General features: G+C 38.1%; 1 protein-coding gene across 1 annotated transcript in view; it reads left to right on the forward strand.

Moving 5' to 3' along the window:
* Positions 1–23,313, forward strand: part of SLC26A3 (solute carrier family 26 member 3) — a 55,589-nt gene that overhangs the window by 8,642 nt on the left and 23,634 nt on the right. Inside the window, exons 2-9 of the mRNA XM_052001590.1 lie at positions 13,129–13,345; positions 13,866–14,005; positions 14,115–14,225; positions 14,390–14,508; positions 16,505–16,669; positions 18,444–18,596; positions 20,153–20,235; positions 23,089–23,236. Coding sequence (XP_051857550.1) covers positions 13,215–13,345; positions 13,866–14,005; positions 14,115–14,225; positions 14,390–14,508; positions 16,505–16,669; positions 18,444–18,596; positions 20,153–20,235; positions 23,089–23,236 — 1,050 coding nt within the window. The 5' untranslated portion in view covers positions 13,129–13,214. The remainder of the gene's footprint in view (positions 1–13,128; positions 13,346–13,865; positions 14,006–14,114; positions 14,226–14,389; positions 14,509–16,504; positions 16,670–18,443; positions 18,597–20,152; positions 20,236–23,088; positions 23,237–23,313) is intronic.

The following is a 23,313-nucleotide window of genomic DNA, read 5'->3' on the forward strand; positions in this document are numbered from 1 at the left end:
TATCACCAAATTCTAAGAACACTGGGGGGAAATCTGCTAACTCAATAAAAAGATGAACTTAATTAAGAGCAGCACCCCCATTATGAGGATCCAGGATCATAGATTTAGGGCTGAAAAGCAACTTCAGAGACCATCTATCCTGTCCAACCTCCTCTTTTGATAGATAAGAAAATGAGGTAAAGTGACTGCTCTAAAGTCACATGGGGAAAAAATGACACAGGGGAAATTCTGACCTCAAATTCAGCCCATTTCCTTGCTGTACCAAGTCACCTCCAAGATTTCAGATCATCAAAGGAAATGGGGATGCCAGGGAGAGGAGCACATTTTGCAGGAAAAACTGAGAGGAAGACGACATTCCTTCGGGGTGGGGATGGTAGGAGGAGGACATAAAATTCTTTATGAATTCCTGACTAAGGTAGGTCATTCTCAGGAATGTCAGAAAAGACGTCTGCTTTTCGCTGCTCTTTGGCAGGGGCACTGCCAGGGTGGTGCCCTCAGCAATGAGGACTGGAACAGAAGCCAGAAACTTTAGAGGAAAAGATATGGCAGTGATATGAGGAAAAACAGCAGGTGGAATGTGTCTTGAAGGTCTCTTATTCTGATCTTTGGATAAAATTTGTCTCAAACCTGTCTATGATTTCAGAGCTCTATATTCTGACTTCTTTAGGATAGGCAGCTGTGGGCAAGGAAGAGGAAATTTTTTGCAGGTCCACTTAACGGACTGGAGCAAGGGGGTCTGAGAGATTAGCAAAATGCTTTTACTTTGCCTTCAGCCTTTAGAAATGAAGACAGAACTATACAAGAGAAACTGTTGGAAAGGTTGTGGTAAGCAAGATACCAGAAACATGACTTAAATGAAATAAGACCCTTTTTTCTTTAAGAAAAATTTTAAAAGGGGATCTGTTCTTTAAATACATATAGTGAAAGTTATCAGAAGCAAAGCAACAAGAAGGTATAATTTGGTTTGGGGGGCTTTCTTCCAATTTGTGGAACATTTTACATTGATAAATGAATAACTTCCTCTCAAATATATAATTGGTGAAGTCATCTTAAGGGTAGGTAGGTTGAAAAACTGTTTTTCAACCTAAAAGCAATGATAATAGCTAGCATTTTGTAGTGCTTTAAAGTGTTATATCATTTGATCAGTCAAGTAGGTGCCATTATTCCTATTTTACAAATTAAGAAAGGTCACAAGTCACACAGGCAACCAGGTGGCTGGTTGATAGACAACCAGATCTGAGAGTCAGGAAAACCTGAGTGCAAATGTGACTTCAGACACCTCCAAACTGTGTGACCCTAAGCAAGCCACGTAATATCTATCTGCCTTGGTTTCCTCAATAGTAATATGAAGATAGCAATAGAACCTACCTCCTTGGATTAGTGTAAGATTCAAATGAGATATCTGTCAAGTAGTTAGCACAGGACCTGGTACTTCCTTTCATCCTCAAAAGGGGTAGAACTGAACCCCTCACACAGTTCTTCTGAGTCCAAGATTAATGAACCTTCTTTCCCTTTTGTCTTTTATGCCATTGACAACAAGTTCAAATGCAGATGGTTATATATCTAAAACAGAAACAAATAAAGTGAAGGGATTCTTTGGAAAGAATTCAGATCTGGACATGGCTCTTTTCTCCACAATGAGGTGATTCAGTTCCAATGATCTTGTGATGGAGAGAGCCATCTGCCTTCCAGAGAGGATTGTGGACCACAACATAACATTTTCACTCTTTCTTTGTTGTTTGCTTGCATTTTGTTTTCTTTCTCATTTTTTCCTCTTTGATTTGATTTTTCTTGTACAGCAAGATAATTGTAAAAATAAGTGTGCATATATTGGATTTAATTGGATATTTTTACTATGTTTAACATATATTAGATTACTTGCCATCTAGGAGAGAAGGTAGGGGAAAGTGGAGAGAAATTGGAATACAAGGTTCTGCAAGGGTTAATGTTGAAAAATTATCATAGATAAAGGAAAGAATTCAAATCAAAGATCATACATAGGATCAGAGAAGTAAGACTTAGAAGACTTTAGAAAGAATCAAGTCCAAATACCCCATTTTACAGACAACAAAACTGAGACCAAAAGAGGTTAAGTGTCTAAAATAAGAGTGGAATCCTAGTCTTCCTGATTCCAAGTTTAGCATTGTCTACTATCTATCATCCTTCTGAACTTGGGAAAGGCAGCAGAGGGAAGCCAGAAATCATCTCAGAAGCATACAGGGACTTGCATGAATAGCTAAGATTTACACAGCATTTTAAGATTTCCTAAGAATTCTCTATAATGATCTTATTTGTTCCCCACAAAAACTAGATTGGGCTAGGTTCTATGAGTATTATCCCACTTTACAGATAAGGAACCTGCAGTTCAGAATGATTAAGTAAATTGATAGGATTCAAACCCAAGACTCTGCCCTTTCTTCCTAATCAATGCTCTACATCTCTCAAATTTACCTCCTTTTCTCTTTTTCACAAGTTGGAGGAACTCTATTCTATCCTCTCACCTGAACTATTGCAGTAGTCCCTTACTTGGTTTTCTTGTCCCAAGTCTTTCTCTTCTCTAATTCCAACCTGCCAAAGTGATCTTACTATGGCTCAGGTCTGATCTCGCGTCTGCTCACTTGATAAATTCTAGTGGCTCTTCACTACCTCCAGAACCAACTATCAAGTCCTCTGGTTACAACTTGTCCCCTCCCTTTCCAGTCTTCTTTTACATTACTCTCACTCTAGTTATGTTGAGGTCTAGCGTTGGGGTACCTAAATGAAATTAGGGTTAAGGTCTAGTGGCAGGTTTGGGGTACAGATTCGGCGCAAGGGGTTTAGTCGCAGCGCGAGTTCCCAATAAAAGCATTTATTGGCCCGGAGAGCTAGATTGCAAAGTTAAAGTATAGGCGAAGGTAGAGATAAGTAAGGCACTGGACAGAGGGTCCAGTGGACAAAGGGTCCTCACATGGTAGCCATGTTTGGAATCTCTGCAAAGTGGGGTTCCCAGCGTGGCCTTTTTATAATAGGAGACTTAGCTGAAGGGGCTTTTGGGTATAGCCCCAAAGTTGGCTCAGATCTGGATGGGGCTGGGACAGGTCCGGATCTTCTATTGGAATTCAAAGGGATCAGGATTTGTGAGTTAAAGGGCAATTTACAGTAATAACTAGGAGAGGGTGGGAAGCTAGAAAGGAATCATTCCCCCCTCAAGCAGTTGGAATTTAAAGGAAAAAGACATGGGGCAAAGTCTCTTCTTGAGACAGAATTGAAGATTTTCTCCTTCCAGGATTTTCCAAGTTCGGGGGTCCCCTCTTCATCTCCCCCTCAAGCAGTCACCTCCAAAGGCATGTGGGAAAAAGAGCACCAATCTCCTCTTAACTGCTTAGAGCTGGCAAGGGTCATAGAGATTTGGGGTTCATGCCAAGAGGTGAGGCGTTGAGGTGTGGGGTTTGGGGATGGCAGCAGGGCATCTAAGGAGTGTGTATCCCGGTCAGTCATTCCCAGACAGTTGTCCCATGTTCTCCAGGCTGAAGGGCGGTTGAGAGTCCAAAGGTTGAAGCCCAGATCTTGGGAGCAGGTTAAAACCAGGGAGGAAACCAGGGTGTCATCCAAGGTGGAGATGATGACAGCAGGTCCCTTCTGTGGGCTGCCTGTAAAAATGCTGATGGCCCATCTAACAAGGAGAAGGAGGAGAAAATGCTGGGAGCAAAAGATTATTTGTCTATAGTAAAAAAAGTGTTAAGTAGCCTCGAGTGTAGCCCTTTCACTCTTAATTTCCAGGAAAGCTAATTTCTCCTGGTGTTGGTTCAGGGTGTAGACTAAGAACTCAGGGGAAACTGGAGGCCTGTCTATCTAATCAAGATAACAATGCAATTTAAGCTCTTAGAAATCTTTTAACTGTGCTGCTTTTCTTTAAAAAGAGTTGGTTCCTCAGTAAGCAAAGATCCTGAGCCTTCTCCCCACTTTCCCCATTCTTATAGGGGAGGGGTGGAAGGGGTCAGAGGGAGTGCAAAGTATCTCAGCACTGCCAACCCAGTTTACCGGCCCCTGAGGTGTTGGGACTGTCCTGGGATAAAAAGGGAAACAGGGCCAGACCCCAATTCCCTACCAGGGAGCAGGCCGCTGGGGGCCAATTCAGCCCCTGTGGTGTGACACAGTTTCTCTGTTGTTCCTCCTGCTCGAACTCAGGACAGAGACTGGGGTCTCCTCGGACAGTTTCCAGGGCACCTATAGGCCTAAGTTTGGGAGAGATTTGTATTAAAAGGCGCTTCTGCTCCAAATGTTTTTTCAGGAGGCAGAAGTTGCTCTGAGAAGAAAAGAGCTCAGTGTCTCAGGTTAGAGTTAAAGGGAAACCAACAGCTGTTAGCAGCAGAGTGGAAGAAACATTGAGGTTTGGACCCCGAAAAAGTTGAGGTAGTGGGTGGGTCCTAGGTTTCACTAGGTTGAGTCTTTCAGCTTTTAAAGAGACAAGTGTGCTGGGAGTGTTTTGGCTGGCCGCTTTTGCCTGAGGGCATAATCAGAAAGAAAAAAAGCTAAAGGATGGACTTGTCCAGAGAGATTGGGAGTTCAGCTAATCTATTCAGAGTTCAGGTGTTGAGATTGAGGCATTTTTCTCAAGCCCAGTGTTTGTCTCTGCATTAAGAGATAGCTTAAAATCTCCATAAGGATGGGGAAGAAAGCTAATTCATGGCAAAACCCGAAAACTTTCGCATTCTATAACGTAACCTTCCTAGACGTCTCTAGAAGATGTCACAAAGGGCCCTCCCAGAGGACCGTTTGCCAAAAAAAATAGGATTTCGTCCTCGCAGCGTCCCATGAGCGACAAATCCCCCCAAGACTGCAGGAGTCTCCCAGCGAGCTCGAATTAGTCCGGGCATTTGACCCGCCCCCTCGTTATAGAAGCATGATGTGGTGGATTTGCCTCAGTGGAAACCTCCTAAGAGGGCCACCAACATTGAGGGCAAGGTAGCAAAGGAGAGATGTGGTAGGAGTGGGTGTGTTCTCCTTTCAATAATAGTTCCTCTCTTAACACTAGACAGTATGCATATTCTATAGCCCTGGGCTCCTTGAGCAGCAAGTCAGGGGCCTAGCCCTGCCTTCCACCAACATACAGTGTAAAAGGCTCTAGGCCTAAGCCTAATCAGGGCCATGAGATTCCCAGCTTTCTCAAAAAACAAGGTGGGAGTGGCCCCAAGTACTTGGGCGAAGTAAACTTTTAGATAAAGAAACTCTAGCCCTAGGAAGTAAAAAGGTTTTACTTCTGGTCTATGTAATCACACCTGAATTCAAAACTCCCAGCAAATATTAGCTGCAGTCCCAAAGGAGATAGTTTTAAATTTAACATTACACAGATCTTGAAGTTCACAAGTAACTGAACCAAACTTCATATAACTTATAATTGCCCAACAGAGATGACAAATTTTAAGGCATAACTCAGTTACAAATTACCCAATACCTCTAGAAAACACACCATCTAAGTAGGAAGGTAAACTATCCCATCTTAGTCCCTCAATAACTTCTCAAAGAATGGGGGAGGGAAAACAGGGAACAAGTCTAGAGAACATGACACAACAGACTTCTTTCCTAAAAGTATTCACCGAATTCTTAAATGGCTTCAGTTTCTCCCATTAACTCATTTCTTGATGCAGTCAAGGAATGAGGGGAGAAAAGAAATAAAAAGCCATCTTTTAAAGAATTTAATTTGCCTTGACCTGAAATTTTATTCCCCAGCCATCATTCCAAAGGTCTTTCTTGAAGCTGCAACCTGGCCAGGGTTGGAGCCCAGGAAAAAACCCTTTGTTGGCAGGGACATAGAATGGCAATCCAGAAAAGAATAGAACCGAGTGTGCTAAGAGCAAAAGGTTTTAGGACTAAGAAAATTAGGAGCAAAAGAGTTCCACCTGTAGGGTTAGGTAGGAAAGTGTGAGACAGACAGACCTAGCCTGGTTTACCTAGATTATCTCTCCACAAGCAGCAAAGAAAAGGTTTTAAGTAGTGTCCTGAGGCTAAGAAAAAGACCGAGAGCAGTTTAAAATCCCCAGTCTTTGTAGACAGCCTTGTGAGCATGCGAAAGCGTAATTCTGAGGCTTTTACAGTTAACGCAGGATGACCAAATCAGGGACACCGAGTCCCGTTTAAGATGTATGGAACAAGCACACTTCCTAAGGGCTGGAAGCTGCGGCTTTAAGAGCCAGGTAAAGGTCTGGAAGGGGCGCGGCTCACTTGTCCAAATTGCTAGCAAATTTCTATTTTAAAAGTTGGTGACAACCTTTCCCAGATTTGAGAAGATTAAGATTGAGTCCCCAATCTCCCCACTGTACAGTAACCCCAAGAAGGGGACAGGATAGGAGCATTTAAATGGCAGGTTGCCAAGCCACATGGGAGAGGTCCGAACCAGGCCTCGAGTTCTACACTCCCCACTCCATGGAAGAAGGGGGAGGAAAGGCCAGAACGAGGGTGGGGGAGGAAGAGGATGCCATCTTACCTGGCTTGGTGCGTCTTGAATGGCGAGGGCTCCTCTGGAGATTCCACGCAGGAACTTGAGGGCGGGCAGCTCATCTAAGCCCCCAGATCTTGCTGAGAGAGCAAAACCTGAAGGGAAGACCGCTTACCCCTGTCCAGGGAGTAGCTGCCGTGGGCAGAGACCTTCTCTAAACTCACCCCAATTCAGTGACCTTTCTCCTCGTGGCTACAGCCTGACCATTAGAGACTCCATTGCATTTAACAGTGGCGTGGGAGAAGGGCTCAAACACAGCTCCTCTTACGTTTCTCCGACTATCTCCCCAGAACAGAGCAAAGAGAGTGCTGGCCTGGGACCCCCGAGAGGGGTGGGGTCCCCAGAACAGCCACGTGTCTCCTTGGTCTGGGGGAGAGTGTTAAAGAGGCACTTCTTCTCGCGTCTCAACAGTTCCTGCTGGAGAGCAGGGCTTTCTGGTGACAGAGAAAAAAAGATTAGAAATGCATTGAGATACAAAAGAAGGGCCTTTAATTCTCGAAAAGATTTGGACAGAGGGAGTTTCCTCAAGCAAAGCATCTGCTCCAGGAAAGATTTTAGAGGTAGGGGAGTGTCCAGATTGTGGACAGGTAAAAACTTTTATTCTTCCAAATCCTTGCAGCCTCCCTCTTATCTCTTAGAGACAGAGCCAACAAAAGAAGGTCTTTTGTCAATCCACAGCAATTCTTAAAGAATTGTGCCAGAGCTTAGAGCTCCCAAAGACAACCCAAGCCAGACCCAAGGGCTTTGGGTGTTCACTGCAAGATAAGGAAAGAAAAAAGTCTTTTATCTTGTCCAGCGTTCCGGGTTGCCTGGTCCTTCTATCTGTAAAAAATAGAAGCCTTTTCACCTGAAATGGAAGTAGGGTGAGACGGAACACAGATATTCTCCCCACTCTCTTTAGAGATAGAGTGAGATCAAAGAAAGAACGCAGATTCTTCCCGGAAGAATACTGCCTGAACAGCTCAAAACCCAGATTGGTTCTGAGTGCCCCGAAAAGGTTGGGGTCCAGTTTGATCGCCAAATTATCTAGCTTCCGGTGTTTGTTTCGTCAGGGAACCAAATGTTGAGGTCTAGCTTTGGGGTACCTAAATGAAATTAGGGTTAAGGTCTAGTGGCAGGTTTGGGGTACAGATTCGGCGCAAGGGGATCTAGTAGCAGCACGAATTCCCAATAAAAGCATTTATTGGCCCGGAGAGCTAGATTGATAAAAGAGGTTTATTATTGGATAAGCAAAGTTAAAGTATAGGCGAAGGTAGAGATAAGGAGGGCACTGGACAGAGGGTCCTCACATGGTAGCCATGTTTGGAATCTCTGCAAAGAGGGGTTCCCAGCATGGCCTTTTTATAATAGGAGACTTAGCTCAAGGGGCTTTTGGGTGTAGCCTCAAAGTTGGCTCAGATCTGGGTGGGCTGGGACCAGGTCAGATCTTCTATTGGAATTCAAAGGGACCAGGATTTGTGAGTTAAAGGGCAATTTACATTATTAACTAGGAGAGGGTGGGAATCTAGAAATGAATCTTTCCCACATCAGTTACATACTTGTCCATCTTCTGTCTTCATAACTTTGGGCTATCTCCCAATAATGGAATGCTCTCTCTCCTCACTTTTAATTCTCTGAATTGCTGGTTTCCTTCAAAAGGTCAGTTGAAGCATCATTTAATTACAGGAACCCTTCCCTCATCCCTGTAGCTACTAGTGCCCCCCTCCTAAAATTAGTGTTACATTCCTTTTCCAAACAGACTGTATATACATATGTGAACTCATCCCATTTGGCTTTGATATAACTGGAAGTAAATACTTTTTCTTAGTGAATCAAACAATCAAAGTTGAGTATGAACACGGCCTGTAAATCTTCAATCAATCAAAGCCATTATGTGAGACTAGATCATCCTATACTTTTCTTTCTTCTTTTTCCTTTTGAGGAAGCAATCAGGGTTAAGTGACTTGCCTAGGATCAGACAACTAGTGTTAAGTGTCTGAGGCTGAATTTGAACTCAGGTCCTCCTGACTCCAGTGCTCTATCCACTGCACCATCTGGCTGTCCCAACTTTCTATAAAAGGGAGAGTTTTATTGGGAAGGAAGAAAATTCTGGGCATTTAGACATAAGAGCTCTGGAAGAGAGAAGAGATCTCAAGGAAATTTCTGGTTCTTCAGGCACTGCTGGGAAGATCTAAGCTAAGGAGGGTACCAAGAGAAGGTCAACTTGCTCCATCCTCCTCCATCTTCCCCTCCCAATAATTGTCCATCCTCAGACACTGTCATATAATCTACTATTTCATTACCCAAATGTTTCCACATAAACTGGATTTTACCTTACCCACAAAAAGGGCAGGAGTTAACTAGAACTACAAATAAATGTAAAATTAGGCAGAGAACTCCACCCTTGGCTTGGTGTTAGATAATTTTTATTACCAGAAACCTGAAGCAATTATGACTGAACTCAGAACTTTTCTTTTAAAATCAACTCCCTTAATGCCAAAGAGAAGGAAACCAAGTGGACTTTAGCGGCCATTATATTGCTCCCTAGATTGAAAACAAGCTAATTATTGTAATTAGGTATTACACTTTTATATGGCCTTGCTCTCTCCTTGAGGGCAGGGAGTATCACTTTCGGCTAGGAATGATCCCCGCACTTAATTAATGTGGATTGGTGGTTGATTTTGCACTTTCCCACACTACTTCTACAGTCAGAAGTCTAACTAGGAAGCAGAACCTAGGGGCCACAGCTGAGTCAGAGAGGGTCAGCCCTGAGGAACTTAAAGGCGACTTGGAATGGTGATCAGAGCAATGGAAGTAGTGGTAAGGTCATTCCAGAATAGAACAGGGACAAAGCCTTGTAAATAATTAACTCAACAATCTTCAGACAGGATGTAATGTTGAATTCCTGGATTCGAAATTCAATTAAATTCAACAAGCATTTATTGAGTATCTAGTATATGTCAATCACTGCTCTAGGCACAGGTGATTAAAAACAATCATCAATCCCTATAAGTCAGGAGAAATACAAAATGTCCACAGAGGAATGCATTTAAAAAAAAAAAAAATGAAGGGAAACAAGGTCAACTGGGGGAATCCAGAAAGGTCTCGTATGAGGTAGCCCTTGGCTGGATTGTGAAAGGATGCAGAATGACCAAGAGGCAGAGTTAGGACAGAGTTTTCCAGACATGGGGACAAACAGCCTGTGCAAAGATATGGAATGTTCTGTCTGAGGAAAAGTAGATATACTGTTTTTGTTGACATTTATAGCATGCAAAGGGGAATGATATTAAGATTTTTAGTGGGGAGGGGGGAGTGAGTTAGGGCTATATTGTGGGAGGCTATAACTTCCAAACAGATGAGGCTATATTTAATCCTAGAAGTAAGGGAGATAAAATGGAGTTTCTTAACTAAGGTAATGAATGAATTAAGTTAGTTTAAGATAATGAATGAAATCAATTTTGCCACAATGTGAAGAATGGTTTAGAGCAAAACTTCTTAGATTTCTTAAACGGTGGGTCACAGCCCCATAAAGGGTCACATAACTGAATGTGGGGGTTGTGGAAAATTTGGCAACAATAAAAAGGTATCAAATATTCTATCAAGACTAAATTCTTGATGTAAAACTAAACAAGCATATTCATCTCATTAGTGTACAAATTTGCTTTCATCTTTAATAAATAGCAATTTTTATGATTTATTATCAATAAATGTTTGATTTGTATATCTATTTTGTGTACCTATATACCTAGGGTCACATAAAAGTTTTATTGGGCAAAAAGGGGTTGCAAGTGGAAAAAGTTTAAGAAGCCATGGTTTAGAGAAAAGAGTCCAAGAGGGAGGTGACAAGGAAACACGTGTTAGGTGGCTGTGTGAGTGGAGGGAAGGAAATAGATACTAGATGCTGTGAAAGACAAAGTGGCAATGCTTGTCAACTGATTGTATGTTGAAGATAACTATATGGTTGCAAATTTGAATAACTGGAAGGATGGTGGTACCCTCAAACCGAGACAAGGAAGTTAAGAAGGTAAGGTTTTTTGTTTTTTTTTAAAAGATGAGAGAAGATAATGAATTTGTTTTGATAATTGAGTCTGAGATGCTACTGGGGTATATAGATGAAGATTCATAGCAGCTAGTTGTTAATGCAGTATTATAGCTCATGAGATAAAGAATATAGATTCATTGTCCATAGAGATGATAATTGAACCCATAGGATCTAGTGGAATTGCAAAGGGAGAATGTAGAAAGAAAAAAGGAAAGGACAGAGCCCTGGAGTATATACACCCACATTCAGAGAACAAGATATGAATAATGATACAGTAAATGAATCTGACCTAGAATAGTCAAAAAGTAGAATAACCAAGAGAATTCAATGTATTGAAAACCTAGAGAGAAAGTATTTAGGAAGAGGAAATAGTAAACAGTAGTAAAAGCCACAGAAAAGTCTGAGACTGAAGTTAGTAGTTAGGAGATTTATGGTGACATTGGAGAAACAACTTTAGAGAAAAGAAGATGATTCAAGTGGGCAAGAATTCTAAAAACCATCTAATCTAGTTTCATTACTTTATAAATAGTACACTAAGATCCAGAAAGATTAATCACAGAATTTGAGAGTTGGAAGGAACCTTAGTAGATTAGTCCAACCCACACATGAAAGGAATAGCCACTAAAATATATACGATATAATTGACTTATCCAAGGTCACAAAAGGAGTGAAGTCCAAAGTTGAGACTAGAATTCAGAAGCAAGAGTTCTAGGCTTCTGTTTTTGATTCCATACTGTGCTGCTGCCTCCTTCACTATTTAGTTATAGGGGTAATAAAAACACAATACAGTGCAATATAACAATGTGGAATAAATATGAGGTCAGGAAATAGAACACGGAAAATAAATGTTAGAGGTACTTAGATTCTTGAATGGTTCACTTTTAAAACCTTAAAACATTATGTAAAAATTATTATCATCTATAGTTTTTGTTAATGTGTACCAAATGCATTCCCTCTCCACCTTCTCTTGCAAAATTCTTGTCCTCTTGAAAGTTTTTCAGAGAGGATCCCCTCAACTTCTTCTAGTTCTTTTTATACCTTTCCATTAGTGGATCACGTTGATTGGTCTTCATTCTCATTATATGATCATATGATCAATTCACCTCTTTGTCCAGTTATCTGTGACAACCTTGATGATAGCTTTTAATGCCTTTCATGTACAAAGCAATGTTGGTAATTTTCTGTAGTCTACTTTTATCCATTATCCCTTTTTTTTTTTTCATGAATCAAATTCCATATAAAGACAGTATGCTGGAGCACAGCAGACTGACATTGAAGAGCAGCTGATATGAATCCCAGTCAGATTCAATCTCACACCAGCTTTGTGATTTTGGACAAGTGACTTACCCTCTCAATCCCTAAACAGCATTCTAAGGCTACAAGTTACTGGCAAATAGCCAATCAGCATTGGTGCAGAAATTTCCCTGGTGATTATCTCACTGATCTGGATTAAATGAAGAGGTGCTAAAATGATAAGGGAAATTGTGATTATAGGGAGTGTCTTATGCTAATAAATAATATACGTAAAAGGAAAAAATGTGCAATGAGAGAAAGGATGAAGATAAGAAAACAATTAAGGTACATCATCCACTTAACTAGAATATGAAATCTAGATTTAATAATAATAATAATTTAATTCATTGACTAAGATAAGAGCCAGATATGTATTTGCATGCAGCAAAGTAGAGAGTCATCATGGGGTCCATTCAACGAGAAGAGAAAGAGTTAGTTAATTGTTTTCAAACTATTGACTTAGTAGAGACATAAAAAGGAAGGTTCATTCTAAAGCTAGAAGCCAAAACCTCGGACCCAAATATCTACCAAAAAAAAAGTATTATAAAAAAGGAGAGGAATTTATTTAATGTCTAATCTAGTTCACTAGGAAGGGGTGTAAATCCAAAAAAGCAGCAAGTAGAGTTTACTTCTGCAATACCAACATATAAGATAATGAAGGCACATTTTTTTGAGCTTTGTGTAGAAAAATGGTTCCCAGAAATCCTTATCTTTTTGTTTCCTGAATTTCCATTTGAAGTGAAATCTTCAGTGATCACTTGTCATTTTGGTCTAGTCATTTGGACCCTTTCTGCTCCTCTTCTGTAAGATAAACATAAAATACAACTCTCCTCTCTACCTCCACTTTAACTTTCAGAGACAAAAACAGGAAAATGACTTAAAAACCAAAACCGACATCTTTGAGTTCTATAGATGAAATATACCTTAAAAGGGAAAGCAAAGACAGTGGAACATCTCTGGCTTGGCTTTAATTCACAGAGTTGGATTTAATTCATAATATTAAGACTGGAAAGTTTTCTACTTAAAAAAAAAGTCAGGACTTTTTCTTGATGAAAAGGTAAAAAATTGACTCAGTGATGAGCAAACTGAGTCCAATTTTTGTGCTTTTTGGCAACCTTTTTCAAAAGGACCTTGTTTGCTTACCCCAGAGCAGTGGGGTAAGAACTGCTCACTGGAGTAAAGAGGAATATCACTGTGGCAAAACACAATCTCAGTTCCTTAATCCAGCTTCTTTTGATCTCAAAAGGTGGTAACATTCAGTTCGGAGTTCACTCATCTGTAAATTGCATCACATTTTCTCCGAGTTATTTAAGAAGCAGGTTTGGTTGTTTATTTTCAGGGCTTTTAACCAGCTAAAGGTAAGGAGAAGCATCTAAAACCAACTTCCAAAGAGATCTGCCTTCAGCACGAGACAAGAAAAGCAAAATGATTGAGCCTATGGGAAATCAGTATGTTGTGGCCAGACAAGTGTATTCACAAAATGCCTTTAGTGAAGAACATAAGAAAATGAAAAGATACCACAAGACAATTTTGGATCATTTCAGGAGATGCTGTAGGTGAGCAATATCTTCAGTACTGGGCTTAATGATAAATGGGGGTCTGATTCCAAAATTTCTGAGCTTTCAGCCTCTTCGTTTTGGCTTTGACTCAAAGCTTCATTTGTTTCTCATAGATATTTTTCTCTTTTGGCTTTCCAACTCTCCTACCACCTGCCAGAGTTGCAAGGATAATATTAATAATAATAGAACACCCTTTCAACTCTCAATACAATCTGTCCAGATAAACCACTTTTAAGGGAATGACTATCAATAGAGGCATGTTCCACTACCAGGAAGTCTTGCTAAGAGTCTGGGGAGATTGGGGGGTGAAGGATGAGGGCAGGGGAAGGCAGAGTTAAGGTGCAGGAGACAAAAGGGAAGTAGAACCTTTGACTTAATTTTTTGCATATTTACAACTTTGCCAGTATGCTGGACCTTCAATTTGTCCATCTATGATCAGGATTAGCTATATACTCAGACTTTAAATATGCTATGAACTGATGGACTATCTTTTTTTTTTTTTTTTTAATATTTTCAGGTGTTCCTCCCGAAAGGCCAAGAAAATTGCCCTTTCTTTGTTCCCTCTAGCCTCTTGGTTACCTGCATATAGGGTAAAGGAATGGTTGCTCAGTGATATTGTTTCTGGTATCAGCACCGGGCTGGTGGCTGTACTGCAAGGTAATCTTCTGGGAAGTCTGATTATCAAATGCATGTAGAATTTGATGGGAGCTAGCCTAAGATTCCAGGTGTTTAAAGTAATAGAGCTTCCATTGTCCTGTATTTGCAGGTATGGCTTTTGCTTTGCTGGTGAACATCCCCCCAAGTTATGGGCTTTATGCAGCCTTTTTCCCGGTCATAGTCTACTTCTTCTTTGGTACTTCTAGACACATATCTGTTGGTAAGTGAAATCATCATAGAGATTGAGTTCACTCTCCTTTGCTTTCTTGCATCTCTCTTTTTTTTTCCAACAGCCCCAAACAAATTTTTTCAAATTGTGTTTAAATGATAATTGTATTCTTAAGAAGCAGTTTCTAATCATAATTCATCTCTAATGTTAATTAGGTCCCTTTCCAGTTCTGAGCATGATGGTGGGAGCAGTAGTTACGAAAACAGGATTCACTGTAGACTCTGATAAAGTAGCTGCAGCTGCTGCTATCACCATTCTAGCTGGAATTATTCAGGTCAGTGTTATCATGTGAAACCCTACTGACCAATCAAACTACTTGGAAATGGAGTAAAAAAGAAACTCATCCCAGATTGTTGTTTTCCCCTTAGGACATTCCAAAAATTGTCTTTTCTCTTCCTCTTTCCCCTGAGTTTTATCCCTGTGTTACTTAACAGAATAATTTTAGATGGGTCAGTATTTTCAGAAACTGAGAGTTGAGTTTGCAAATACTATATATGAAGCAGAGTTCTAACTGGTAACTGGCACCTGGAGACAATTTAGAGCAGGGCACACACAGGTCAATCCATCCAGTTGAGAATAATCATACAGATCTTGGAAGGAGACAAATGAGGGAAGGAAGTGGCAAGTTGGGGAAGAACAATGGATAAGAAGAGGTGTGGGGCTCTTATGAAATTGAACCCTGGGAAAAGGGCAGAGTTATTGTGGAGCCATATGGCAAAAGGTCAATGCAAGCCAGAAGACCACCATGCGGAAGAATCCTTTCCTTCCCAAAGAAAAAAATTGGCATAATGGGGCAAATCCCCAGTCACTTGGCCCTGATAAAAATGGAAATGAGATCCAGCATATAATTTTGAATATATTACTCATTTTGCAAATAAAGTTTGAAATTTGTTATTCAACAAAACACCCAGGTAAAACAAATCCATGAAACAACTCAAAGAAGAGCCAAATTATGAAATGTTAAAGATGTCATAGAATCACTGAGATTTTGCTCAAGACTTTAGTTAGTATTATTAGTGTTCTTTAAAAAAAATTTCTATGAATACATAAAAAAATGTAGCCCACAGAGAAAGTCATTTGAGCAACTCACAAAGACCATATTCATAAAAATGTCCAACTTTTTGTATCTTTGTGGAATATAATTCATACTACTTGTCAAGGAAGTCAAATAAATAGAAAAGTTGGTCATATTGTAGCAGGAATTGAGAAACTCTCATTTGTCTAATGTTAAATTTGGGCATCAACCCTGGCAATCTCCAATTAAGACCGGGCATTCCAGATGTCCTAGGATGTGTAGCTTTATACTTTTACTTGAACAGAGTAACTGGCTCAGAAGAGTTTCACACATACACGCACTGAATTGACAGTATCAAAATTGAATTTTTTGGATATCTAAAAGAACTAATATTTAGATGACCTTGTCACCTAATTGACACAGGGGATAGAATGTTGGGTTTGGGAATCAGGAAAACTTGAGTTAAAATATCACTTCAAACATTTACTAAGCTGGGTGACTCTAAACAAGCCACTAAAATCTTTATCTCAGTTTTCTCATCTGTAAAATGGGAATACCTTCTGGGGTTGTTGTGAAGGTAAAATGAGATAATATGTACAGTGCTTAGTAAACTTTAAATCATTATATGTGCTAATTATTATTATAAAAAATTATTGGTGAAAGATATATAAAAGCATAGCTACAAAGCAAGTTCTACTACATAATTTTCCTCTTATTATCAAGAACTTAATTATCAATAAATCTGAAGATTTTGAAGAACAAAAAAAATAAAATCATGAAAAATATATATTAATTTTAATTCCTGTTATTGCTTAAGAATGCTGAGATTATTTATCCCATTTGAAAATGGTGAAATATACCAAGGGAGGAGGGAAGTCTAAATTGGTTCTATTTCCTGTAGTCAGAACACCAGGCTTTGGATTTTTATTTAAAGAACATCTTTAATAATTGTATAAATATGTATGCATCTATTTGGACTTAACATACATTTCTACCATGTTTAATATATATTGGTCTATTCCCATCTAGGGGAAGGGTGGGAGAAGTGGGGGGGGGGAGGAGAGGGGATTGGAACACAAAGTTTTGCAAGGGTTAATATTGAAGAATTATCCATACATATGTTTTGGAAAAAATAAAAAGCTTTAATAAAAAAAAGAATACCTTTACATTCACAATGAATATTTGTTGATTCTTTAGGCTGTTGGGATAACTTGGTATTTAATATTGACAATGACTTTGTGACTTTCCTTTTCAGCTGGCCCTGGGAATATTACAGGTTGGATTCATAGTTGTCTACTTATCTGAGTCACTAATTAGTGGCTTCACAACAGCTGCAGCAATTCATGTTTTGGTGTCCCAGCTGAAATTTATACTACAGCTCCCAGTCCCTTCACACACTGACCCTTTTTCAATTTTCAAAGTAAGTATTTCCATAGTCTTAGTATTTTTCCCCCAGGAAATTTTTTCCTGCTCTAATTTCCAATGTTTTTCCTAACTTAAACCCCCTGCCTGATCCTTTGGATTTCTTTCTTCCCCATGCAAGTAGAAAGCTAATAGAATTAATTTAGACCAAGGCATATTAAGTAGTAGAATAAACAATGATTCTACGAATCATACTGAATTAGATACTAATGAAAAAGTAAGCTATATTAGAAAAAGCATTGTGGTCACTGGAGTCAGAAGACCTGAATTCCAATCCTATTTTGACACTAATTTCATTCATGACTGATAGCAAGTCATTTAGTCTATGTTGGCCTCTAATGGGGATAATAATACTTATGCTATCTATTTCATAGAATTGCTGGAAAGTCATTTGTAAACCCTAAAATACAAGTCTGGGTGGCTATTATTAGAATAATAAAAGAAGAAGAGCTGAAGAAGGCAATTTTCAATTATTATAATTTATATTCTTACTCTTGGAATATATTATTATTAATAGATCACTACTCATTAATAACAGTAACTTAAAACCACATCTCAACCTCAATTTTTGAGAATTCTAAAAGTGAGAGAGGGAGAAGTCAATGTGTAATTATTACTTTTCAAATCCTCATAATTTCCCCTATATTCTTAAAACTTTATTATTTAATTCAATCAGTCAGATGAGATGTTTGTTTTTTTGTTTATTTTTAATCATATTCATCTCTTCATTATTTGGAGTTTTCTTGGCAAAGATATTGGAATGGTTTGTCATTTCCTTTTCCAGCTCATTTCACAGATGAGGAAACTGAGGCAAACAGGGTTAAATGACTTGCCCAGAGTCACACAGCTAAGAAGTATCTGAGCCCACATTTGAATTCATGAAGATGACTCTTCCTGCTCCAGACCCAGCACTTTAACCACTGCACTGACTAACTGGCAGATTCATACTTCTAATTTAATCAGATCAGAAATATTTCCTTCCAAGTATCAAGTTCCTATTCATAAATAAAAACAGATTCACTTTGAGAGGCCTGGTTCAACCTTTAGTCTTCTCCTTTGAAGGACTATTGACTATGTTCTTGAATCATCCTTTATACTTTAGTCAAATGTTAGGGATTCAAGACTAAATTTTACTTTTGGTCAAGTAGAACTTCCATAAACTAATCCATCTACTCTTTTTCCATTAAAACTAAAAGGCAAAAGACTCCCAGGAGATGTGAGTTCCTACTAAACTGTCTATTTTGGGCTCATATTCTACCATCTAAGACACTGGTTTCCAAATTTTGGAGACCAGAGGATGGAGAAATGATGACCTGGGTGTGTTAAAGAGAGAAACTGGAAAGATACACTCTAAGAGGAATTGATTGGGACTCCAATTTTTCACAGGAGAATATAGAATAATTGTGTAACAAAGAAATATACCTGCAAAGGCATGAAAGCAGAGGAAAAAAATGTAAAAATTTTGAGGTATGTCCATGGAGTTTTTCTTCTGTCAAAACGATTATCAAAAGAAGTACTGGAATTCTGCTCCAGGATGCTGATTTAGCCTCACTTTATGATTTTTGTGTCTTCTCCTGCCATCTACATAGGAATTGTCACCTAAGAGTTCCGAATTAACATGAGAGCACATTTGTTCTCAATTTGTCTTGTTTTTCTGTCTTTGAAAAAAAATTTATATAGATATATATAGATATATAGATATATAGATATAGATATAGATATCATTGAATTGGGTGAATATATAATTCCAGAAATTTTTTTTTATTTTTTAGGTACTAAAATCTATCTTTACACAAATTGAGAAGAGTAATATTGCAGATCTTGTGACAGCTCTCATAATGCTGATAATTGTGTTCATAGTTAAAGAAATAAATCAGAGATATAAACACAAACTTCCAGTACCCATTCCAATCGAACTCATCATGGTAAGTGTTTATCAGAAAGCTTCCTTTCTTGGAACTAGTGCTTAAAATTGCTGCTTGTAATTTATATACATTCTCTATATCTCTCATACATACTTGTATGACCCTGAGACATTAGCAAACCCAGGATCTTATGAGTTCCCTATATACAAAACAAGACTATGGGGCATTGGGGAACATCAGCAGATTGGAGGAAGTCAAAGGACTTGAATTAAAATTCTGAGTCCACTACTTGCTACCTATATGACCTTGGATAAATCATTTTTTTCTCTAGCTCAGTTTCTTCATCTACAAGAGGAGGGGGTAGTACTAGATGACTTCTAAGATCCCAATCAAGATCTAAAGCTATCATCTTTGTACAATTCAAGGTTTAATAATTTTTTCATGATTTTGAACTCTGTCCAAATAGAAATGTGGATGGCAAAACTTAGAATTAAGGGAAAAGTCTATTTCCATATCAGTTCATTTTTTAATTATCAAATTTCATCAAGTTCTCTGTATATCAGCAAAGTTGTTCTTTTTAAAAATAAGTTTTATGCTTACAAGAACAACACTCCTTATTCTGGCATCTCTTTCATTGGTCCTATTCTATCAACTCTCTTTTTAATTTGGGGCCTTCTTTGTCCCTTCAACATATTTCTTGATACTGAAATGCTAGTATGTAGGGACATACTACATGCTACAAATAAATCAAAATGTGAGAGAACCATCTAATATTTGCCCACTTCCAATTTTTTGAGCTTCTTATAATCTATAAAATGTAATCTCTTAGAATTCAGGGACTATGTCTTTCTAATATCTTGTGCACAATAATCAGGGCATTTTGAGCATTTAATAAATATGAAAATATAGGAAGGATTCAGTATAGATATTTCTCCATACCAAATCACAGTTCGTCTCTTTGTGACTTAGTAAAATCCTACTGCATTATGGACTTGGTCCTGCTTACATGACTAATAAGTGTAAGAGACAAGATTTAAACCCAGATATTCCTAACTACCTATCATCTACTTATCTATCTATTCATCTATTTACCTTTCTTCCTGATACATATATATCCATATATACATATTCCTGATTTTATTTTTATGTATATATAATCACTCTATCCACTATACCATGGTACTTCCTATTTAATAAATATTAATAATAAATCTTGTTGCAGTAGCCAACAAACAAAATTTAACAGAAATGTCTTACAATTCCAGGATTGGGAAGATAAGAATTAATATGTGTATAGACTACCACTGCTAGTTATTAAGAACTATTTGCTGGTTAGGAAATTAAAGGAGGAGTATTTGGAGGACCAAGTCAAAGGGCAGGAGAAAAAGAAAAGGATTTTGATTTAACATCCCTAAGAAATTTCATTGGGGGATAGGGAGAGGTAGAATTTGAATCTCATTACAAGAAAGAAGTGGTTTTCTGCCTTTCCATGCATCAAAGAGTAAAAATGCAAAGATGAGGCGAAAAAAAGTAAAACCAAATGGGATAGAGTCTTTTGTGTGTGTCATAGGATTCTACAATGGGTAATTTGTTGTTTTGTGGGGCTTTTTTTTCAGACAGTCATTGCAGCAGGAGTGTCCTATGGTTTTGATTTTGAAAACAGATTTAATGTGGCAGTGGTTGGTAAAATGGAAAGCGGGTAAGTGTGTTCTTTAAAAAAAAAAATCCTTCCCAAGCATGATCCTTGGCTTAATTAAACAATAGAATTATTAACAGATGAATAATTTTATTTTTTTAAAGAATATTTTAATTTTTTTAGCATAAATTAGGTTTATTTTACTGACTTTTTAAAAATACCTTTTTATTGATAGAACCCATATCAGGGTAATTTTTTACAACATTATCCCTTGCACTCACTTCTGTTCTGATTTTTCCCCTCTCTCCCTCCACCCCCTCCCCCAGATGGCAAGCAGTCCTTTACATGTTGAATAGGTTACAGTATATCCTAGATACAATATATATGTGCAGAGCCAAACAGTTTTCTTGTTGCACAGAGAGAATTGGATTCAGAAGGTAAAAATAACCGGGGAAGAAAAACAAAAATGCAAGCAGTTTATATTCATTTCCCAGTGTTCTTTCTTTGGGTGTAGCTGCTTCTGTCCATCTTTGATCTATTGAAACTGAGTTAGATCTCTTTATCGAAGAGATCCACTTCCATCAGAATACATCCTCAAACAGTATCATTGTTGAGGTATATAATGATCTCCAGGTTCTGCTCATTTCACTTAGCATCAGTTCATGTAAGTCTCTCCAGTCCTCTCTGTATTCCAGATGAATAGTTTTAAATAGAAAAATATATTGTCAAAGCCCTGTCACAAGATAATTTCTTGTGATTATAAGGATTGGAAGGAAAGGAGAAATCATACAATTTTTTAAAAAGCATTTTTCATATACTAAATTGCACAAGGACATATTGGCCAGCTGGATGGGAGCCTATTTAGGGACCCATAAACAAGCAAAAATTGCAGTCATCTAAGGAGTAGAAATAGGCAAAATAAACCAGCTTTTCAAGAAGAAGAATCAAACAAAACTAGGTCCCATTAATATATTATTATAAACAATATAAGTGTTTTGGTTAAGTTGCCAAAACCAAATTCTCCAAGTTCAAAAGAGACAAGTAAGAAATAATCTGTATGCTGCTTTGGCAATAGGCACAAAATGTCCTTTCTGATGTTCATTTTGAAAACATGAGCAAAACCATTCCAGCAGACCAAGAAGGATATACCTCCTGACAGAGAGAGGTGTTAATTTCAAGATGCAGAATGAGACATTTGGAGGGGAGATAGCTGCTGTGGGAATTTGCTTTGTTTGACCACATGTATTTGTTAAAGATGGTGAGAGAGAGAGGAGTTGTTTTTCTTTGTTTTTGGAAAGGAAGAAAAATAATTTTTTTCTTGGAAAAAAGAAGCAAAAACAAAAAACAACAAAACCCAAACCCTAAAACACTGGCAAAACATTTCCTACCATTGGAAAGAAGTATGGAAGATGTAAGTCACCACCAGTAGAGTGGAATTGAGATGTGTATTATATTTTTTCCTGTTCATTTTATTAAGATATAGATAGTTATCAATCTTATGCATTTTAAAATAATATTTAAGGTCAAGCATGACATAGTGACAAGTCTAGAAGCCAGAATCAAAACTCTGAGTCTATTTTCTATGTCTTCCATTTGTCAGCTATGTGAATTTGGTTAATTTTTTTTTTTTTTTTGCTTTTTCTGAGGCTGTTTTCTAATCTAAAAGGTAGTTGGTAATCACATATATACTGTCCACTTTCTATGATTTTGGGGAAGATCAAGTGAAATAATGTATGTAAACTGCTTTGTAAACTGGTAGAGCAATATATAAAAGTAAGGTGAAAATATTCAACATCCTTTCTGATTTTTGCTTGCTTTCTTTCTTTCCTCTATTCTTTTATTTTTGTGGGGGGAGGGGTAATGGTGGGGTGGCAATCAGAGTTAAGTGACTTGAACAGGGTCACACAGCTAGTAGACATCTGAGGCTACATTTGAACTCAGGTCCTCTTTACTCCAAGGTCCATGTTTATCCACTGGGCCACCTAGTTACCCCAATTCTCTGAGCATAATATTAATAATCACTATTTGTGGTATGCAAAACACTTTACCTATCTCATTTGATCCTCAAATAACCCTTTGAGATAAGTGCAATTATCACCCCCATTTTATAGATAAAGAAACTGAGACATAGGTTTTGACTTGGCCAGGATTATACAGCTAATAAGTATGTCAGGCAGGACTTAAATTTGAGTCTTCCTAACTCCAAATCCAGCCCTGTGTCTATTATACCACTTGGCTGCCTACAACAATTTTGTACAGCATCAATTTTCCTCAGCTAATTGCTTAGTTTTCTGTTCTCACAAAATGTGGGATGATTTCCTCTCGATTGAGCAAAATTTTCTTGTTTTGTTCTTCAAAGAATTATGATGTTTTGTTTTGTTTTGTTTTGTTTTGTTTTTTAAGTAGCCCTCACTCACCATACATTCTATTATAGGAATAGCTTTTTGCAAGTGAGAAGCAGTATGGTGTAATGAATAGGGAAGAGGCCTTGAAAACCAGAGATCCCTGAGTTCAAATCCTCTGAGATATGATGTGTGAACCTTGACAGTTGCTTAACCTTTCACTGTCCCAGATAACTCTAAAACTCTATGCTGAAGAGAATTTATAATAGGTGTCTTCTCAACTGGAACTTGCCTACATGCAAAAAATCATAGTTCTGGTTCCATACTCAAAGGTTTGGGTGGTCAATTAAAAAAAATTGAGGCTACAAAGGTGTAAATCTAATAGCATATTGTTTTGTCTATACCAATTGAAAAATATGCAAGGTTCTCTCCTGCCTTTGGGTCACATTTAGAGGATTGCATCAATTTCAGGCAGTGCTTTATAAGACAGACTCCAGTACTTCTAGTTTTGCCAAGTTTTCATGAACTCATGCTCGAGAGATAAGAAATATCTTAACTCTAATCTCAATTTCAGATTTAAGCCACCTTCTTTACCCTCTATGAATAATTTGCAAGATAGCATCGGGGATGCCTTCTCCATTGCAATTGTTGGATTTGCAGTAGCATTTTCTGTTGCAAGTGTATATGCTATTAAATATGATTATCACATTAATGGAAATCAGGTAAATCTAAAACTTATACTGGGCCTACGTAAAACACTTCAAAAAATATACATTTTTTTTTTAAATTTTCTGGGAGT

The sequence above is a fragment of the Antechinus flavipes genome, chromosome 5 (genome assembly GCF_016432865.1).
Source record: "Antechinus flavipes isolate AdamAnt ecotype Samford, QLD, Australia chromosome 5, AdamAnt_v2, whole genome shotgun sequence".
In the NCBI taxonomy this organism is placed as follows: Eukaryota; Metazoa; Chordata; class Mammalia; order Dasyuromorphia; family Dasyuridae; genus Antechinus; species Antechinus flavipes.